Source organism: Macaca mulatta, chromosome 1 (assembly GCF_049350105.2).
Source record: "Macaca mulatta isolate MMU2019108-1 chromosome 1, T2T-MMU8v2.0, whole genome shotgun sequence".
NCBI lineage: Eukaryota > Metazoa > Chordata > Mammalia > Primates > Cercopithecidae > Macaca > Macaca mulatta.
In genome coordinates, this window is record NC_133406.1 from 216,201,373 (window position 1) to 216,222,677 (window position 21,305).

Sequence of the window (21,305 nt, forward strand, 5' to 3'; positions counted from 1 at the left end):
CATACAAAGAAGCAATACATACCACTGAGGGGGACCTAGTGGAATAGGTGGCCATTTGGGAGATTCCTTGAAGGACATCCATTAAACCATGTCTCTGTTTAATTTTCCACCTCTTCCTCTAATAGATCAGCATTCAACCCAGCTCTTACAGATCACACTTTTTAAAGCCTTCCCTTCATATATATCCCCTTTTACAGCTATCAGCCTCTCTTCTACATAGCCAAGTTTCTTGTTAGAGTTGACTTTACACACCGACTCCAGTTTCTTACTTCCTATTTCATTCTTCTACCCGCTGTATTATAACTTCCCCACCACCACTACTCCACCAAAGCTGCTACTACTAAGGATGCAGGTAACTTCCAGGGTGTTAAATCCAACAAACACTCAGCTTGACACAACTGGTCACTCCCTCCTTACAAACCTCTCCTAGCTTCCTCCTACCTCACTCGAGTAGTTTTCCTCTCACCACTCACTACTGTTCTCCCACAGTTCCTCTTTGTTCTCCTTGTCTAGCTTCTCCTCCATTACCCAACCCCTAAGTGTTGAGAGTTCCTCAGAACTTGCTTCTAGGCATTTCCTTACTCTTTACTCATCCACAGAATGATCTCATACACTTGTTTTTTTCTTTAGAGACAGAGTCTCACTCTATCATCCGGCAGTGCAGTGGCACTGTAGCCTCTAACTCCTGGGTTCAAGTCATCATTCCTGCCTCAGCCTCCTGAAGTAACTAGGACTATAGGCATGTGACATCATGCCCAGCTAATTTTTTATTCTTATTTTTGCAGGGATGGGGTCTTGCTATGTTGCCCAGACTGGTCAAAAACTCCTGGCCTCAAGCAATTCTTCCACCTCAGCCTTCCATGGTGCTGGGATTATAGGTGTGAGCTACCACTTTAAATACCAAATATTATATGTGTGTGTGTATGTCATATATACATATATGTATATCATCAACTATGGCATATATATATGTCATCAAGTCCCAAATGTCTCCACCTTGCCCAGCTTCTTTCTGAACAGATCTGTATATCCAACTTTCTACCAACATCTCCACTAGACATCTCAGCCATCTTACTCAACAAGTCAAAACTTGAACTCTGTCTGCTCCTCCTCCCTCTCCATGAATGGCAACTCTTGACCAGTGACTCTAATTACAAACCCAAGTCATTTCTCACACTTTTCTCTCTCACATACCTCCTTCTTAAACATCTTCCTATTGACACCACTTCCAAAATCTACCTCAAATCCATTCTCTTCTCTCCATCACCTCCCTAATCCAAGCCACCATCACCTTTCTTGATTGCAACGGCCTCCAGATAGTTGTCTTTATTGCCACTCTTGCCTCCCTTCAATTCATTTGCCACAGAGTCAGGCTACTCATCTTAAGATGCAACTCTAAGTAGCTGAGATTACAGGCACCCGCCACCACACCCAGCTTATTTTTTGTAGTCTTAGTAGAGACAAGGTTTCCCCATGTTGGCCAGGCTGCTCTCAGGTGATCCACCAGTCTCAGCCTCCCAAAGTGCTGGGATTACAGGCATGAGCCACCGCACCTGGCCCCTACTTAAAATTTGAGGCAAGAAGTATCCATTTTTATTTTAGATAGATCAAAATTAGCAGATAAAACATGCAACTAATTATTGAGGGAAAAGGTAAAAGTTTGTTTTGGTTTGGTTTTTTTTTTTTTTTTTTTGAGACACCGTCTCACTCTGTGGCCCAGGCTGGAGTGCAGTGACATGATTACGGATTACTACTCACTGTGGCCTCGACCTCCCAAGGTTCAGGTGATCCTCCTGCCTCAGCCCCTAAGCAGCTGGGAATACAGGCACACACCACCACACCCGGCTAATTTTCGTGTTTTTGCGTCACCATGCCTGATCAAAAGTTTCTTTAAACAACTGATAATAAGCAGTGTAATAGATTCAGTAATACTAACAACCCTTAAACTGTTAGAATACAACACAAACATTTAACTCATCTCTAAATCAATTATCTCATTTAATTTCCCACTTAAATCATTTCTTAAGCTTTTAATTCAGCTAGAATAAAAAAGTACATGAGACAAAAAAAAAGTCACTGTATTGTATAGGAAAAAAAAGGTGCTAAGAACCTACCACCATCGGCCATGGCTCATTTACTCACCATCTGACTGTCTACTTGGTTATACTGAGAGCTCCTTGAAGACAAGGGGCTCATTCTTACTCCTTTACCTCTCCAGCACTTACTACATGGAAAGTATTCAATTGATGTTTGCTTCTATTATGATTCCCTATACTGTGGCTCAACTGTTCCTAGGCAAAGACTGGTTTCTTATTATACTTGAACTATAAAATGGACATATCTTGCCTACTACATAGATATTGAAGGAAGAAATTAATACTGAAAAATAACTTTCATTTTTAGAATAGATTTCTCCTAAAGAGCACAAGAGGAGGATCTACCTTCAAACCATTTAATCAATATCCATTCTAGGTGATGGCACATTTCATGTCATACTTTCATGACATGCTTTCTTCCACCAAAGATCAAATGTTCTAAGGAAGATATAGGCAAAATCTGAGTTTCTTTTATAAAACCTAAATAAATTTTCTTTAAACCAACTTACTTAATTCAACACACATTACATATCAGATCAGCCCTCATTCTTCACTCATTCAAGTATTCTGTCATGAACAGCCTTAAAATATTATATATAAATTCTCATTAATAATTCATGCAAGCAAAAATAAAAATAAATAAATAAATAATTCATGCAAGCTTATAAAAAAAGACTAAGGGCCAGGCACGGTGGCTCATGCCTGTAATCCCAGCACTTTGGGAGACCAAGGTGGGCAGATCACCAGATGTCAGGAGTTCAAGATCAGCCTGGCGAACAATGGCAAAACCCTGTCTCTACTAAAAATACAAAAATAAGCCAGGTATGGTGGTGCATGTCTCTAATCCCAGCTACTTGAGAGGCTGAGGCAAGAGAATCGCTTGAAGCAGGAGGTGGAGGTTGCAGTGAGCCAAGATTGCACCACTGCACTCCAGCCTGGGCGACAGAGTGAGACTCTGCCTCAAAAAAAAAAATTATCCAGGTGTGGTGGCAGGCGCCTGTAATCCCAGCTACTTGGGAGGCTGAGGCAGGAGAATCACTCGAACCCGTGAGGCAGAGGTTGCAGTGAGCTGAGATTGCACCACTGCATTCTAGCCGGAGAGAAAGAAGAAGAAGAAAAAAAAAAGACTAGGACATACAATAGCAACTATTTCTAGTCAAGGGGTTATAAGTAATTTTTACTTTATTTATGCTTTTCTATTGTTTTCTAAGTTGTCTAGAGTAAATACATATAGCTTTTATAACTGGAAAAAAGACGCTTTTTTAAAAAGAGCATAATACACACAATGAATATACTAGAAAGCAGAAAGGAAATGACATTACCTTTTCAAACTTAGGACCAATATTTAAACTAAAACAGAGAAAGGCTAAATAGGGCTGGGCACAGTGGCTCATGCCTATAATCCCAGCACTTTGAGAGGCTGAGGCGGGAGAATTGCTTGAGTCCTGGAGTTTGAGACCAGCCTGGGCAACAGTGAGAAACCCCATTTCTACAAAAAGCAGCCAGGCATAGTGGCACGTGCCTGTGGTCCCAGCTACTTGGAAGGCTGAGGCAAGAGGATCACTTGAGCCCAGGAGATTGGGGTTGCAGTGAGCTGTGACTGTACCAGCCTGGGCCACAGAGCAAGACTGTGCCAGAAAGAAAGAAAGAGAGAGAGAGAAAGAGAGAGAGAAAGAGAGAAGGAAAGAAGGAAGGAAGGAAGGAAAGAAGGAAGGAAGGAAGGAAGGAAGGAAGGAAGGAAGGAAGGAAGGAAGGAAGGAAGGAAGGAAGGAAGGAAGGAAAGAAAGGAAAGAAAGAAAAGAAAGAAAGAAAGAAAGAAAGAAAGAAAGAAAGAAAGAAAGAAAGAAAGAAAGAAAGAAAGAAAGAAAGAAAGAAAAGAAAAGAAAAGAAAGAAAATGAAGGAAAGGAAGGAAGGAAGGAAGAGAAAAGATAAAAGAAGGAAAGAAAAAGAAAAAATTTCATTTCAGTCTTGGGTGCTGTTATGGTCAAGGCTTAAATTTAATTTCTTAAGTCTAATCACCTTCTTTTTTTCCTGATTAGTCTGTTTTCACAGCTACCACTTTTTCCATTTTCCTAGGTAGCACAATAATCTAGTTTGGTTCACCTTTAGTTTTTTTGTAGAGACAGGGCCTCACTGTCTCACTGTGTTGCTCAGGCTGGTCTCGAACTCCTGGGCTCAAATGATCGTCCTGCCCCAGCCTCTCAAAGTGCTGGGGTTACAGGCGTGTGCCACCACGCCTGGCCCACCTTTAGTTTTTAATGAATATTCAGTCTTATAATCCACCACCTGTTCTCTACTTCCAAAATAAAGTAACTGGTTGTTAGCAGAAGAAAACATGCAGAGAATTTACAAATCCTTAAAAGTTCTTAAGGCCAAGTGCAGTGGCTCATGCCTGTAATCCCAGCACTTTGGGAGGCCAAGGCAGGCAGATCACCTGAGGTCAAGAGTTCAAGACCAGCCTGCCCAACATGGTGAAACCCCATCTCTACTAAAAATACAAAAACTAGGCCGGGCACGGTGACTCACGCCTGTAATCCTAGCACTTTGGGAGGCTGAGGTGGGCGGATCACCTGAGGTCGGGAGTTCAAGACCAGCCTGACCAAAATGGAAAAACCCCATCTCTACTAAAAATACAAAATTAGCCGGGTGTGGTGGTGCATGTCTGTCATCTCAGCTACTTGGGAGGCTGAGGCACGAGAATCACTTGAACCTGGGAGGTGGAGGTTGCGGTGAGCAGAGATCAAGCCATTGCACTCTAGCCTGGGAAACAAGAGTGAAACTCCGTCTCAAAAAAAAAAAAAAAACTAGCCAGGCATGGTGGTGGGTGTCTATAACCCCAGCTACCCAGCAGGTTGAGGCAGGAGAATCGCTTGAACCCGGGAGGCAGAGGTTGCAGTGAGCCAAGATCACGCCACTGCACTCCAGCCTGGGCGACACAGTGAGACTCCATTTCAAAAAAAAAAAAAAGTTCTTAATTACCTCAGCTTTCATCTGATTATTTGGTTTTGTATTCGCCAATATTTCTTCAGATTCTCTATTTTCTTCTCCCACATACACAAATAAATAGCTATGCTGCACAGTGGTAAAATTCAATACTTAAGTTATTACATGTGACTGACATTTTTACAACTCTATTATAATAAGAACTAAATCTTTTCATAAGAATGAGTTATTCACATGTAAGTTGGAAGTAATAATTTTGTTACAAAAAAAGAAAAAGAAAACCTGTCATATTCCTAGCTTATTTCAGCTCCAAGAAACAGCTTGTATTTCAACTTCAAGAAAAGCAAAGACACCTACAAAAGGATGCTTAAAGGTACAAAATATATGCATGTTGCACTCAAGTCCATTCCTGGCCCTAGTTCTAATAGTTACTTATTCAAAACATTAATGTTAGCCGAGTGCGGTGGCTCACACCTATAATCCCAGCACTTTAGGAGGCTAAGGCAGGCGGATCCCGAGGTCAAGAGATCGAGACCATCCTGGCCAACATGGTGAAATCCCGTCTCTACTAAAAAATATAAAAAATTAGCTGGGTGTGGTGGCACATGCCTATAGTCCCAGCTACTCAGGAGACTGAGGCAGGAGAATCGCTTGAAACTGGGAGGCAGAGGTTGCGGTGAGCCAAGATCACACCACTGCACTCCAGTCTGGGCAACAAGAGCAAAACTCCATCTCAAAAAAAAAAAAAAGAATAATAATGTTAAAATTTAAGATACTCGGCCGGGCGCGGTGGCTCAAGCCTGTAATCCCAGCACTTTGGGAGGCCGAGACGGGTGGATCACGAGGTCAGGAGATCGAGACCATCCTGGCTAACACGGTGAAACCCCGTCTCTATTAAGAAATACAAAAAAAACTAGCCGGGCGAGGTGGCGGGCGCCTGTAGTCCCAGCTACTCGGGAGGCTGAGGCCGGAGAATGGCGTAAACCCGGGAGGCGGAGCTTGCAGTGAGCTGAGATCCGGCCACTGCACTCCAGCCTGGGTGACAGAGCGAGACTCCGTCTCAAAAAAAAAAAAAAAAAAAAAAAAAAAAAAAAAAATTTAAGATACTCCTAGTCTACATTTGATACAATTTCCAAATACAGTATTATTTATCTGCATTAAGTTGTCACTTTCATAAATTAGACTAATACATTATCCTGCCTTTTTTTCTTTAATTTTGTTTTTGTGGTTTTATTTTAAATAAAGGAAAAAAAAAAAAGAAACCATATAAGGCTAATTATATGGATAGTTCTTTTCTTTTCTTTTTTTTTTTTTTTTTTTTAAAGAGACAGGATCTCCATCTGTCACCCAGGCCAGAGTGCAGTGGCACAATCATAGGTCACTGCAGCCTCAAACTTCTCGACTCAAGTGATCCTCCGGCCTCAGCCTGCCAAAGCTAGGTCCAGAGGTACTCACTACCACTACCAGACCAGACTATTTTTTTTTTTTTTTGAGACAGAGTCTTACTCTGTCACCCAGGCTGAAGTGCAGTGGTGTGATCTCAGCTCACTGCAACCTCTGTCTCCCAGGTTCAAGAGATTCTCCCGCCTCAGCCTCCTGAGTAGCTGGGATTACAGGCGTGTACCACCATGCCCAGCTAATTTTTGTATTTTTAGTAGACACGGGGCCGGGAGTGGTGGCTCACACCTGTAATCCCAGCACTTTGGGAGGCCGAGGCGGGCAGATCATGAGGTCAGGAGTTCAAGACAAGCCTGACCAACATGGTGAAACCTCATCTCTACTAAAAATACAAAAATTTAGTTTTTATAGAGATGAGGTCTCACTATTTTGCCCAGGCTATAATTTTATTTTATTTTAGAGACGGAATCTTTCTCTGTCACCCAGGCTGGAGTGCAGTGGCACAATCTCAACTCACTGCAACCTTCACCTCCTGGGTTCAAGCAATTCTCCTGCCTCAGCCTCCCAAGTAGCTGGGATTATGGGTTCCCACAACCACGCCCAGCTAATTTTTGTATTTTTAGTAGAGACAGGGATTCACCATGTTGACCAGGCTGGCCTCAAACTCTTAACCTCGGGTGATCCGCCCACCTCAGTCTCCCAAAGTGCTGGGATTACAGGTGTGAGCCACTGCAGCAAGTCTATGATTGTTATTTCTTATATCTTATACCAATATCTGGAACTGACCACTGAGAGATAAGAGGCAAGTCTCAAAATAAACAATATAATTAAAAGCCACAAGAAAATTCACCAGCTGATGCCCTAAATTACATTTATATGTCTCAAATCATCCTTGGACAATAGGTAACCATGACCTAATGTTACTTTCCTTCAGAAAGTCCCTTCCATTCTCTACACAAGCATCTAAAATGGGCAAACCCATCCTAGCTTACTCCTCTACTTGACCAAAATCTTAACTCATGCCTTAATCACACTTCCCATCCTGCCTAACACATTTTCCTTTTATGGACTCACAATTCCCTATTCAGGAGACATCAGAACACTGAGGCTCCACAGCTCTAATGAAACAGGAAGCGGGAAAAGATGGCTCACCATCCTTCCTTACTGGCTTCTAGGCACCTCTGCAGGCATCTTCCCAAACCAACTGTCACTTTTCGTGACAGCCAGGTTCTTCTCCCAATTGCCTCTTTCCTATCATTATTCATACTGTGTTAAGCTTTTCATGTGCTCGGTCTCCTAGGCTCAAAGCCTCCTGCGTTTTCCCCATTCTAGGCTCCTTTCTCACAGGTTTTTACATTAAACCAAAATCATCAACTTTGGCCTTTGCCAAAAGCAGCATTGTTAGGTCTTCAGGAACAGCTCAGGCAAAAAGTTACAATAATAGGTTTTCATTAACTTCATACTTTACATTCATTTCTGTCTCCTGAATTCACCCCCCGCCCCCAGAAACCTCAAATGAATGGCAAATTTAGATTCAAGGTAATATTGTCTGAATATTGAGTTAGTTTTTGTTAATTACTAGAACAAAGTTTTCAGCATTGTTTCCTATAGAAAATTTATTTCATTTTTTCTGTTTGAAAAAACAAAGATGGGGGGAGGTCTGAAGCCTGCCCTTGAAACAAAATATAAAGAATTCCCACTTTAAACTGTCAAACAGTCCATCTGTACAATCCATTTGCACCTTTCCAAGTGCCACTGAAAAGTTATTGAATACACAGCAATCCAAAAAAATAGGAAAGTATGGGGAGAATGAAAAAGGCTAGGACAATGTATACATTAACAAAAACCCAAGTTAGGTTTTAAAAGTCTCTTCTTCAACTTTTAAATAACCTGTCTCCCTGGCACTACGGATCTGAATCACTCCTGGTTCCTTCTTACGTATCAATCTACCAATTGTTTCCTGCATGAGGAGTTTCCAAATGATGTCAAAACTCACATTCCCATTCTTGGCTATTCCAAACCCACCTATTCACCTCCTTTTTTCAAGGTCAAGTTTAAGCCTCCTTCCATCTTTCCCCATATCTCCTAGCCCAACTTAATGTGAGCCACACTTGACTCTTTAAGCATGGACCATCTTGTGTTGTTTTCTTTCCAATAAAATTTGTAAACAGTAAGAAATTAACTGTTTAATAATTTCTTACATCTTCCATAGTACTTAACTCAGTATTAGCACTTAGTTCATGCCGGTACATTCTTTAAGTCATAGTTAATAATAACTAGAAGAGACCTTAGTGATCTAGGCCAAGCCCTTCTTTTATACCTTGCTTATACAAAGTATTCTTGACACTAAGGATTCCACTATTTACTTCTTTTAAAACAGTGGTTCTTAGCCTTGGTTTAGGAATTTCCAGAAAAAAAGCCTCACATTATAATTTTTACTGTAATTTCAAGGATTTACAGAACCCCCTGATCCTACTAACAGAGCCTACATTTAAAAATAATATACTATTATCGATGACAAAAGGTGTTTTACTCTGTGTCAAGCACTCTTCCTAAAGCTTTACATAGGATGGTATACGGTTAAACCACACTTGCCAGCCTCTCTTACAGATGAAGCTATGTGACTAAGTTCTCTCCAGTAGAATGTGACCAGAAGTAACAGGTAGAACTTCTGAGCTGCAGCCCTCAAGATGTGCTTCCTCCATATTTTCCACCCCCCACTGGCAGCAGACAGTACTTGTCAGCCACCAACTTCGACAACTCAGAAGAGGACAATGCTCTGGGCGTTAGTGGACAAATAAGCTAGAAAGAGCCCGGGTCCCTTAATGACTGTGAGGAGGAAAGCCACCCTAACATCGAAGACATTCTCCTGGACTGAAGGGTAAGAAATAAATTTCCATCTTATTTGAACCATTGTTTGTGGGGAGATAACTTATTACAGCAACTTAAACTACCCTAACTAATATGCACAGATTAACAGTTTTAATCTCCTCAGTAACCATATAAAACTGTTATTATTATTATTATTATTATCCTGATATTAGAAGTTAGGAAACTGAAGCACTGAGAGCTTAAAAACTTGCCTGACACACTAGAAGCCAGATTCAAGTCAAGCAGTCTGGCTCCAGAGTCCATGCACATTAGGAACCTCTGCCAAATATCTCAAAAGAAACAGACTCTTATGTGTTATGCCACTCTGCACCAGATTAACTTTTTACAACCACCACCCCAATCCCAGCAGCTTGGTGACTACTTGCCGTCCCAATTCACAGTGGCATGGCAACAAGTTTATTCCAGCCCATAAAATTCCAGCCCATAAAACTGAACTCTGCAAAGGGATTAATTTCTGTTTTCTGGTTTGGTTGTTTTTGAGACAGAGTCTTGCTCTTGTCCCTCAGGCTGGAGTGCAATGGCACGATCTCGGCTCACTGCAACCTCTGCCTCCCGGGTTCAAGCGATTCTCCTGCCTCAGCCTCCCGAGTAGCTGGGATTACAGGCAGCCGCCACCACGCCTGGCTAATTTTTGTATTTTTAGTAGAGATGGGGTTTCACCATGTTGGCCAGGCTGGATGGAGAAACCCCGTCTCTACTACCCTCACTTGTGGTTCAAAAGTTGATATTTAGTTTTACCCAAACAAAAATCTTGGTTCCCCAAATTCTGGACATAGCCAACAAGAAACACTAGTAAATATATAAAAGACTGGTGCGGTGGCTCATGCCTGTAATCCCAGCACTTTGGGAGGCCGAAGAAGGCGGATCACTAGGTCAGGAGTTCAAGACCAGCCTGGCCAACATAGTGAAACCCTGTCTCTACTAAAAGTACAAATTAGCTCCCCATCTCTACCAAAAATACAAGAAATTAGCTGGCCATGGTGGCAGGCGCCTGCAATCCCAGCTACTCGGGAGTCTGCGGCAGGAGAATCGCTTGAACTCAGGAGGCAGAGGCTGCAGTGAGCCAAGATTGTGCCACTGCACTCCAGCCCAGGTAACAGTGTGAGACTCCATCTCAAAAAAAACAAAACAAAACAAAACAAAAAAAACTGGAAGTATTAAATAATGGATAAAAAAAGACGTGAGTAGATAAAATTACATTGGGTTTGGAGATTGGAGGCTAGAGAAAACAGGATGAAGAACCATGTTCTGACACTGCAACCATCGGGATCTCAGTAAGTGGTTTCTAATTCCAAAGCATGGTAGAGACATATATGGACAACAAAATGCTCGAAAACAGAATTCTCTGAAAGAAGGGAGCAATCTCATTTCAAACATTTGGCATCCTCTTAAGTTGCAGGCACTCTGAATCATATGCACACCCCATCCCCAAAGAATTTACTGTCTATCTAGTAGGGGAGATCTGCATATAAATATATATTCATACAAAAATTAAACACAACTAGCATTTATTTGCTTACTGTGTACTAGACATTGTTCTAAGATTGTTGCATACTACATATATTAATTTAACCCATACGAATGTTCTACTAATATCCCAACTGTGCAGATGTGGCACAGAGAGGTTTAAGTAATGTATCCTCGGATACACAATTAGTAACTGGACATATTGGATTAGAAACCCAGGCAGTAGGCCAGATGCGATGGCTCATGCCAGCAATCCTAGCACTTTGGGAGGCCGAGGCGGGCAGATCACCTGAGGTCAGGAGTTCGAGACAAGGCTGACCGACATGGAGAAACCCCGTCTCTGCTAAAAATACAAAATTAGCCAGGCATGGTGGCGCACGCCTATAGTCCCACTCAGGAGGCTGAGAGGCAACAAGAGCGAAACTCTGTCAAGAAAGAGAGAGAGAAAGAGAGAAAGAGAGAAAGACAGAGAGAGAGACAGAGAGAGAGAGAGAGAGAAGGAAAGAAAGAAGGAAAGAAGGAAGGAAGGAAGGAAGGAAGGAAGGAAGGAAGGAAGGAAGGAAGGAAGGAGGAAGGAAGGAAGGAAGGAAGGAAGGAAGGAAGGAAGGAAGGAAGGAAGGAAGGAAGGAAGGAAGGAAAGAAAGAAAGAAAGAAAGAAAGAAAGAAAGAAAGAAAGAAAGAAAGAAAGAAAGAAAGACCGACCGACCAACCCAGGCAGTAGTCAGATTATAAAGGACCTTATGCCCTTGCTAAAAGGTCAGAAATATACCGTATCTGGGCCGGATGCAGTGGCTCACGCCTGTAATCCCAGCACTTTGGGAGGCCGAGGCAGGCAGATCACGAGTTCAGGAGAACAAGAACATCCTGGCTAACATGGTGAAACCCCGTCTCTACTGAAAAAATACAAAAAAATTAGCCAGGTATGGTGGCAGGCGCCTGTAGTCACAGCTACTGGGGAGGCTGAGGCAGGAGAATGGCGTGGACCTGGGAGGCGGAGCTTGCAGTGAGCTGAGATCGCGCCACTGCACTCCAGCCTGGGCGACAGAGCGAGACTCTGTCTCAAAAAAAAAAGAAAAAAGAAATAAACCGTATCTGTTGCTGGTTCCCAGCTGGAAATATATATACCTACCAGGCTCCTCTGGGTGGAGCAGAGAGCATCTCCACTGTTGAGGATGACTGCCACTGTAAGCCTTTTTTTTTTTTTTCTCCCTGAGATAGGGTCTTGCTCTGTCACCCAGATTGGAGTGCAGGCACATGATCACAAGCTCACTGCAGCTTTGAATTCCTGGGCTCAAGCAATCCTCCCACCCTCAGCCTCTAGGGCTAGGGCTACGGTCGTGGGCCACCAGGCCCAGCTTAGTTACTTACTTATTTACTTGTTTAGAGACAGGGTCTCACCCAAGCTGGAGTGCAGTGGCATGATCACGGCTCACAGCAACCTCTACTTCCCAGGCTAAAGAAATCCTCCCACCTCAGCTGGGACCACAGGCATGTATCACCACACCCAGCCAATTTTTTGTATTTTTTGTAGAGACAGGGTGCCCAGGTTGCCCAGGCTGGTCTCAAACTCCTGAGCCCAAGAGATCTGCCTGCCTCAGCTTTCCAAAGTACTGGGGTGACGGGCATGAGCCACTGTGCCTGACAATCTTTTAAACAGTTTTTGTACAGACAGGGTTTCACCATGCTGCCCAGGCTGGTCTAGAATTCCTGCACTCAAGAGATTCATCCTCCTTGGCCTCCTAAAGTGCTAGGATTACAGGAGTGAGCCATCACAGTCCAGCTGCCTTTTTTACTTTTGGGAGGGCATCCTATCTATCCTCTAGATGTTGAGATTAAAACAAAACAAAAACAAACCAAAAAAACCATCCTGCTGTTATATAGATGACAGTTAATGGGCTCATGGGCGGACAACTCCAAAAACTACTCACAGGGAAGATAATGTAGCTGTGAGTTCAGTCACACTATTTGAGAAGGTGTTCATCTCTCACTCTTAAATGTAAAGCTCAGTGCTAAACAGGTAGGCTCAAAGCCCCGTTACATCCCTTGGCCTTCCCCCTAGTACCACCACCAAATTTCTAATTTCTATACATGCTATGTGCTTCAACTGTAAAGTTTTCTTCTACAAACTCAGATACCTCTTGGCAGGTTAACACTGTTCAGCATACCACTCTGGACAACCACAGCCTCTGCACACTCACTACTTCTTTTTTTTTTTTTTTTTTTTTTTTTTTTTGAGATGGAGTCTCACTCTGTCGCCCAGGCTGGAGTGCAGTGGCACCATCTCGGCTCACTGCAACCACCACCTCCAGGGTTCAAGCAGTTCTCCTGCCTCAGTCTCTCTAATAGCTGGGATTACAGCCATGCGCCACTGTGTGTGGCTAATTTTTGTATTTTTAGTAGAAATAGGGTTTTGCCATGTTGGCCAGGCTGGTTTCAACCTCAAGTGATCCACCCGCCTCCGCCTCTCAAATGGCTGGGATTACAGGAGTGAGCCACCACACCCGGCCCACTGCTTTCAAAATAACTATATTTACAAGGGTATTTCCCCCATTTGCATTTCCCACACATAGGTTTTGAGAAGAGAACAAGAATGCCGTTTACCACATTTTACCTGTCCTTTTTTTTCCCTTTCGAACAAACTGGTCTAGGGGCCAAGCACAGAGGCTCAAGCCTGTAATCCCAGCACTTTGGGAGGCCAAGGTGGGCACATCACTGAAGGTCAGGAGTTTGAGACCAGCCTGGCCAATATGGTGAAACCCGGTCTCTACTAAAAATACAAAAATCAACCAGGCGTGGTGGTGCATGCCTGTAATCCCAGCTCCTCGGGAGGCTAAGGCAGAAGAATCACTTGGACCCGGGAGGCAGAGGGTGCAGTGAGCCGAGGTCGCGCCACTGCACTCCAGCCAGGGAAACAGAGACACCATCTCAAAAACAAACAAACAAACCTATCTATATCAGTGCAAAGTTCTGCTATGTTGAATCACTGGGTAGCAGAAAACATTTCACAAATGAAGTAAATAAGGCTTAAAAAGTGAAAACAAAAGGCCGGGCGCGGTGGCTCAAGCCTGTAATCCCAGCACTTTGGGAGGCCGAGACGGGCGGATCACGAGGTCAGGAGATCGAGACCATCCTGGCTAACACGGTGAAACCCCGTCTCTACTAAAAATACAAAAAACTAGCCGGGCGAGGTGGCGGGCGCCTGTAGTCCCAGCTACTCAGGAGGCTGAGGCAGGAGAATGGCGCAAACCCGGGAGGCGGAGCTTGCAGTGAGCTGAGATCCGGCCACTGCACTCCAGCCGGGGCTACAGAGCAAGACTCCGTCTCAAAAAAAAAAAAAAAAAAAAAAAGTGAAAACAAACTACCTAGGGTAACCCAACGAAGGAGTAAAAAACTGTGACTTGAACCCTGATTCTCTGCCAGCAAGCCCAATGAGAAAGGCTTACAACTAGTGGTAGGAAGGATGATTTTCAGTGGTTCACAACACAAATATGAAAAACAGAAAGGGTATGCAAGTGACTCAAGTTTGGAAAACTGCACCACGCCCCTCTGCTATTCTCACTGAAAGATGAAATTAATAGTAAGCAGGGCATTAAGCACTGATCTCTTCCTAATTCAGATACTTCATTTTTCTTGTCTTCTTTGATTAGCTCCTCCAATAGAATGCTGAATAGAGCCGTAACTGATAATAGCTTTATCTTTTTTTTTTTTTTGAGACTAAGTCTCTCTCTGTCACCCAGGCTGGAGTGCAGTGGCTTGATCTCGGCTCACTCCAACCTTTGCCTTCCGGGTTCCAGCGATTCTCATGCCTCAGCCTCCCGAGTAGCTGGGCCCACCACCACGCCCGCCTAATTTTTCCATTTTTAGTAGAGATAGGGTTTCACCCTGTTGGCCAGGCTGGTCTCAAACTCCTGGCCTCAAGTGATCTCCCCATCTCAGCCTCCCAAAATGCTACAGCTGTGAGCCACCTCGCCCGGCCCGATAGTAGCTTTATCTTATTCTAAGTTTAACACTGTTCTAAAGTTTCACCATTGAGTATCATGTTGTACAGATTATTCATGATGCACTTTTTTTTAGTTTATGGAAATTCCTTCTTATTCCTCAGTAAAAAAAATTTTTTTTTTTTGAGACGGAGTCTCGCTGTGTCCCCCAGGCTGCAGTGCAGTGGCGCAATCTCGGCTCACTGCAGGCTCTGCCTCCGAGGCTCACGCCATTCTCCTGCCTCAACCTCCCGAATAGCTGGCATTACAGGCGCCCGCCACCAAGCTCGACTCATTTTTTGTATTTTTAGTAGAAACGGTGTTTCACCGTGTTACCCAGCATGGTCTCGATCTCCTGACCTCGCGATCCGCCAGCCTCGGCCTCCCAAAGTGCTGGGATTGCAGGCGTGAGCCACTGCGCCCAGCCCTCAGTAAAAATTTTTAAACTCATCTCTGGTCCACTCGTTTCCCTTCTCAATGCTGCTTTCCACCCACCACCCTTCCTTTCTTTTTTTTTTTTTTTGAGATGGAGTATTGCTCTGTTGCCCAGGCTACAGTGCAGTGGCACAATCTCGGCTCACCACACCCTCTGCCTCCCGGGTTCAAGCAATTCTCCTGCCTCAGCCTCCCGAGTAGCGGGGACTACAGGTGCCCGCCACCACGCCCAGCTAATTTCTGTATTTTTGGTAGAGATGGGGTTTCACCATGTTGGCCAGGATGGTCTCAATCTCCTGACCTCGTGATCTGCCCGCCTCAGCCTCCCAAAGTGCTGGGATTACAGGCGTGAGCCACTGCGCCCAGCCTCCTTCCTTTCTTATATTTCAGGTTCCTTCCTACATTCTATGCACCTCAAAGTACTGTATCTGCCACTCAAAGTAACCGAAACTCTGATATTTTGGGGGTTCTATACCTGTCTGCTGTTTCAGTTCCCTGGACCAAAAAAAAAAAAAATCGAAAATTGACATTTGAAAGAAAATCCTAAGGCAAACTTTGTTTCAATCATTACTGAAGACTGCAGAAGTAACTGCAGATTATTTCTTCTCTCCATCTCTTTTGTTTGAGACAGGGTCTTGTTCTGTCTCCAAGGCTGGAGTGCAGTGGTGCGACGTGGGCTCACTGCAGCCTCGACCTCCCGGGCTCAAGCGACTCTCCCACCGCAGCCTTCCAGAGTAGTACAGGCGAGCAACATCGCTCCCAGCTAATTTTTGTATTTTTTTGTAGAGACGGGGTTTCGCCATCTTGTTCAGGCTGGACTCGAACTTTTGAACTCAAGTAATCCTCCCACCTCGGCCTCCGAAAGTGCTGCGATTGCAGGCGTGAGCCACCGCGCCCTGCCCTTCTCCATCTCTTAAACACACCCTGAAATGTCCTTTCTTTAAAGTAAAAACTCGGGGGGAAAAAAGAACCCAATAGTTCTAGATGACCATTTACTTTCTAGTATGTTGCCTAGCTCTGAATGAGCCTGGCTTTTTAAGTCGCTGGAAGAATCTCAAAGTGTTTTTTTAAGTTTTGAAGAAAGGAGCTGGATCCAGATGTTTATAACTTCGACTCTCTTTGGCTAAAATGAAAAGTATTAAAGAGAAAAGGAAAGGAAGAGGGGTAGTATGTGTAAGCAAATAAGTTCCAGGACATGAAAGCTGAAGACACAAGAAGGGAAAACCAACCCTTTAAAGCCCAAGCAAGTTAAGAATTCTCTCCCTCAATTTCTTTCAAAACAAAAGGGCACACACAAGCCTTCCCGAAGCAGCAACGCCGGGGGGAGAAGCCAAAATTGTTACATCATACAGAACACTCCGCGCTTGAGAAACGAGAAAGCCAATAAATGCCCAAGACAGAAAAACACAAGTTAGGAATCTCGGTCTTTTCCGAAGGTCCAAGGGCACCTGCTCGTTAGAATATTTGTTTAAGATTGCATCGAAAATTAAAGTTTCCGTTTCAGATCAGTGGGGAGCAAATGTTTTTTCAAAAAAGCGTTCAAAGAAGTTCGTTTGAAAGCTCATCGGGCGGCCGACTGCAGGTCGGGCTCCGGGCGACGGCGGAGCCGAGCGCTGGGGAGCGGGTGGGGCCGGGCCCCCGCGCCCGGGCGGGGGTGGTGACAGGACCCGCGCGCGCCCGGCGCTGGGGCCCCGGGGCAGGCAAGTCCCGCCCGCGGGCTCTTCCCGACCCACCCGGGCGCGGGACGCTGGTCCGGCGTCCGCCAGAGCCCGCGCGGTTGGAGACGGTGGCCGCCGCCCGGGTCCCCACCCCGGACCCCTCGACGGGCCCTCGGAGGCGGGAAGGCGCCGGCGGCCCCCAGACAATGGGCCGGGGACGCGGGAGCCCGCAGCGGGACGGGTGCTGGCGCCGAGCGGGGGCGCCTCAGGACGCCTCTTCCCGCAGCCAGGAGGGCGCCGGGGGCTCGGCCAGGCGGGACCGCGAGGCGAGCGCTCACCTTGACGAAGAGCTCGATGAGGGGCTCTTTGTCCTCCTCCTTCAGCCCATTCAGCGGCATCGACAACGCCATGGTGGGCTCGGCTAGGCTCCGCCAACAGCGACGGCTGCTGCTGCTGCTGCTTGCTCCGGGACTGCTCCGGCTGCCGGTTCCCGCCGCGCTGCTCGCTGGACTGTCCGGCGTCGAGCTGGCCACAGCTTCGGCTCCTCAGCACCGCCCCACGCCCCGCGCGCGACTCTGAGGCAGCCGCAGCCCGAGCCGCTTCAAACGGCGGGGCGGGGCGCCGGGGGCGGGGCCTCGGACTGTAGGCGGGGCCAAGGCTCGGCGCCTTGGGACTCAGGGGAAAATAACGCGGCAGGAGCACGGGGGCGTGGCCTCGGGCGGGGAAGGCGGTGGGACCGCTCCGGAGCCGACGAAAGGACCACTGAGACGCCTCGAAGCTGGTAGGAGGCGTGGCCTGTGCGGAGGGCGGGGCTTTGGTGGGCGGTACAAAGCGCAGGCTCGGGCGGGCTGGACCCGGGTACGCTTCTCCAGGGGGCCGGTGGGCGGGGGGACGCGGCGGCGGGGGGGGGGGGGGGTGGGGGGGGGGGGAGGAATTCCCCAGGGGCCCGAGCCTGACACTGCCTCCCGCCGCAGCGCCTGCGCGTCCTCTGCAGCTGCTACTGGTGCTGTGCCAGGTGACCTCATCCCTCGGCCGGCCTGAGGAAACGAGGAGGCGCCTCCCACCCACTCCCCCGCTGCAGCACCCCAGAACTCATCGCCCTTTCCCGCAGCGGCCACCTCCCCAACTCCTTCTATTACGCCGAGTTGCCTTTTCCAAGACAACTTACCGGAAAGTTTTCATCGCCTGGGGAACACCTTTTTTTTCTGCCTCTGACTTCGTTTTTGCCTTTGACGCTCCTGATCGTTTCGATCTTGGCACCCGGCGTATTCACAAATATTTATGAAACCTTACTGTGTTTCTGGCTCTGAGCTACCCCTTGGAGAGTAACAATTCCCAGAGCTCACGATCTTGAACTGCAATTTCTGTGCCTGCAGGCCACTAAGGACTCCCAAGTCGTTGTCCATCTTGTTCCCCACTGCCCACACCCATTTCTTCCCCCTGCTCACCTGGCAAATTTGAGTGTGCATCAGAATCACCTGGGTGCTACACGCAGCCCCGCTTTATGTGTTTCCCAGATCCTCTGGGAAAAAGAGAAATCCACATCTTAGCAAGCACCAGCACAATTCTGAAGTAGGTGGTCCACAAACCAGTTAAACTGTGCTGGGATTTAAGCCCCCGAGGGCAAGAGCTGTGCTTGCCTAGAGATTGTAGGCACCTAGTCCCGGTTTGCTGCCTTTGAGTGCCTGGGGCAAATTTCACCTCCTCTGGAAGCAATTACTTGTGCCCTTTTCTGATTTTCCGTAATACTTGACTCACAGCTACTCCTCCCAACTTCCCAGGTTGGGCTAAATAGTGAGTTCCAGAAGGCCCAGACATGGGAGGTTTGTTTCCATATCCTCGGTGCCTAGCACATATCAGAATGTTTGAACAAATTGTATGTAGGCATGAAAACACAGTGAAACTTGCAACAACTTCTTCTGCCACCCCAAAGCAAGTTGTTTCATGGAACCTCATAGAGGTTCCATGAAAGAGCCAGTGTATCCCAGTGGTCAAGAACACATGCTCTGGAGTCTGACTATTTAAGTTCAAATCCGACAAGGCAATGTCCTTAAAACCCCTAAGCCTCACTTTCATTATCTAGAAGTGGGCGGGGCTAATTACTGATTCTTGCCTTACCATATGTTCTGCTTGGTCAGTATGGCTGTTACCTGCATTGAGACTTATTCTGTCCCTACCACCCCTGCAGGCTAGAATGTGGCATCATATTCTACTCTCTCTATGCCCGGCTAGTTCATTGAAAATAAATAAAAAATAAATTCCAGAGGCTCCCCTTAGATGGGGGCTTGAACCATGAAAATCCTGAAGTGACTGACTGGACTCTGGACTGAACCCAGTGTTAATTTTTCATAGAATCACGAACTGAAGCAAAGTTTCCATCCAGAATCCACCCTCTCTGCCCTACCAAAAAGTAACCAAATGGTGAATCAGCTCAAAGCAGATCTAAGCCAAAAAACAATTCAGCAGAAACTCAATGTGCCTGAGAATTGATCAAACTGAGGCCAGGCACAGTGGCTCATGCCTGTAATCCCAACACTTTGGGAGACCGAGGCGAGTGGATCACCTGAGGTCAGGAGTTCGAGACCAGCCTGGCCAGCATGGCGAAACCCCGTCTTTACTAAAAATACAAAAATTAGCCGGACATGGTGGCACGTGCCAGTAATCCTAGCTACTCAGGAGGCTGAGGCAGGAGAATCGCTTGAACTGGGGAGGAGAAGGTTGATGTGAGCTGAGACCATGCCACTGTACTCCAGCCTGGGCGACAGAGTGAGATCAGTCTCAAAAAAAAAAAAAAAAAAAAAAATTGAGTTAGAGGTAGCAAATATTCCCGGTGGTGAGTTGCCTGTCACAGGCTCCAACTGGCCTCACAGCACCAGGGTATGGAAGGAGGAGCAGACCAGAGTCCTTTAGGCTTCATTGACTAAACACAGATCTTAGCTGGGAGGAAGCCAGTGACATTCTCCTCCACAGAGCCCTGAAGTGATGATGATCTCCTGGGCTCCTCCTACCCAACAGAAAGCCCCCCAGGAAGAGGCTCAGACCCAGAGCCTGTGCTTAGAAACCTAGTCACAGTCACACCTACAGTTTCCCAAGTTCCGCCCTCATGTGGCTCCCATGGATGGGCAGAGTCAGTCCTGGGAGTGGGTGAAAGGGAAAGAGGATGTTTATGCAGGGGAGGCACCCTAAGCACATTGCAGTCAAGTCTCCTCTTCCAATTTTGAAATGCATGCCTGTTTTACATTCTTTACTCAGGCTTGTTTTTATGGCACACAGAAATCTTGAAGATGGGTGGAGACATGTTGTCTCCTCCCACACACCCCTCTGACCTCATCTCCTACCATTCTCCCCTTTGCTCTCCACCCCAGCTGCACTGGCCTCCTTTCTAGTCCTTGAATATGCCAAGCACACCGTGGCCTCAGGGACTTTGCACTTGCTCTTCCCCCTCTCTGGAATAGTCTTCGCCCAGAATTTCTGCAACTTCACTTCCACTCCCTTACTTCCTTTGGCTCTTTGCTCAAATATCATCTATGTCATTGTCTCAGAGAGCTCTCCCCAAATACTATTCTGTGCAACGTTGCAAGTTGCTATCTTTCACTCCACCTTCCACTTTATCTCTCTTCATAACACTTATAACCCTCTGATATATATCTACCTATTTATCTGCTTATTGTCTCTCTTTCCCCGCTAGAACATAAATGCCATAAGGGCAGGGATTTTTGGTTTTCTTTATGGCTATATTCCTGGCTCAGAAGACAGATCATGGTACACAATAAAAACTTATGGAGTGGGCTGGGTGCAGTGACTCACACCTATAATCTCAGCACTTTGGGAGGCCAAGGTTGGTGGATCACCTGAGGTCAGGAGTTTGAGACCAGCCTGACCAACATGGAGAAACCCCATCTCCACTAAAAATACAAAATTAGCCAGGCGTGGTGGTGCATGCCTGTAATCCTAGCTCTTTGGGAGGCTGAGACAGGAGAATCTCTTGAACCTGGGAGGCGGAGGTTGCAGTAAGCTGAGATCGCGCCATTGCACTCCAGCCTGGGCAACAAGAGCGAAACTCTGTCTCAAAAACAAAAACAAAAACAAAAACAAACTTATGGAGTGAGTGACTGCACGATGTTTATCCTATGGTTTCATGTACCCTTGACATACCATTTGGACTGTCATGCTCTTCCAGTCTGGGAAGCCAGGTGGTTTGTGTTTATGACTGCCACTTCACAGGGGGTCAGTAAGCCTCCTCCGAGGACACACTTTCCTCCTCCCACTTCTAACTCTGTGGTGCTGCTCACTGACTGTCTCAGCCCAGTGTGCTGCAATTTCAGCAGGAGAACGAGCTGCTAGGCACATGGACTCTGGGGCCACACTGCCTGGGGTTCCAATCCTGCCTCTGTTATTTACTAACTCAGGATACTTACTTAACCTCTCTGTGCTTCAT

General features: G+C 46.2%; 1 protein-coding gene and 1 long non-coding RNA gene across 4 annotated transcripts in view; both read right to left on the reverse strand.

Moving 5' to 3' along the window:
- The window catches only part of CLIC4 (chloride intracellular channel 4), a 98,403-nt gene extending 80,962 nt beyond the window's left edge, over window positions 1-17,441 (reverse strand). Inside the window, exon 1 of one of the 3 annotated variants that reach the window (XM_077992594.1) lies at window positions 17,219-17,441. In XM_077992594.1, the coding sequence (XP_077848720.1) occupies window positions 17,219-17,277 (59 nt within the window). In that variant the 5' untranslated portion in view covers window positions 17,278-17,441. 3 annotated transcript variants of the gene reach the window in all.
- On the reverse strand, window positions 1,591-5,069 carry LOC144335234 (uncharacterized). Its single transcript, XR_013405902.1, has 2 exons — window positions 4,808-5,069; window positions 1,591-1,793 (listed from the first exon to the last, which is right to left on the reverse strand). It is a non-coding gene; the product is annotated as an uncharacterized LOC144335234 (long non-coding RNA).
- Window positions 17,442-21,305: the final 3,864 nt, after the last annotated feature.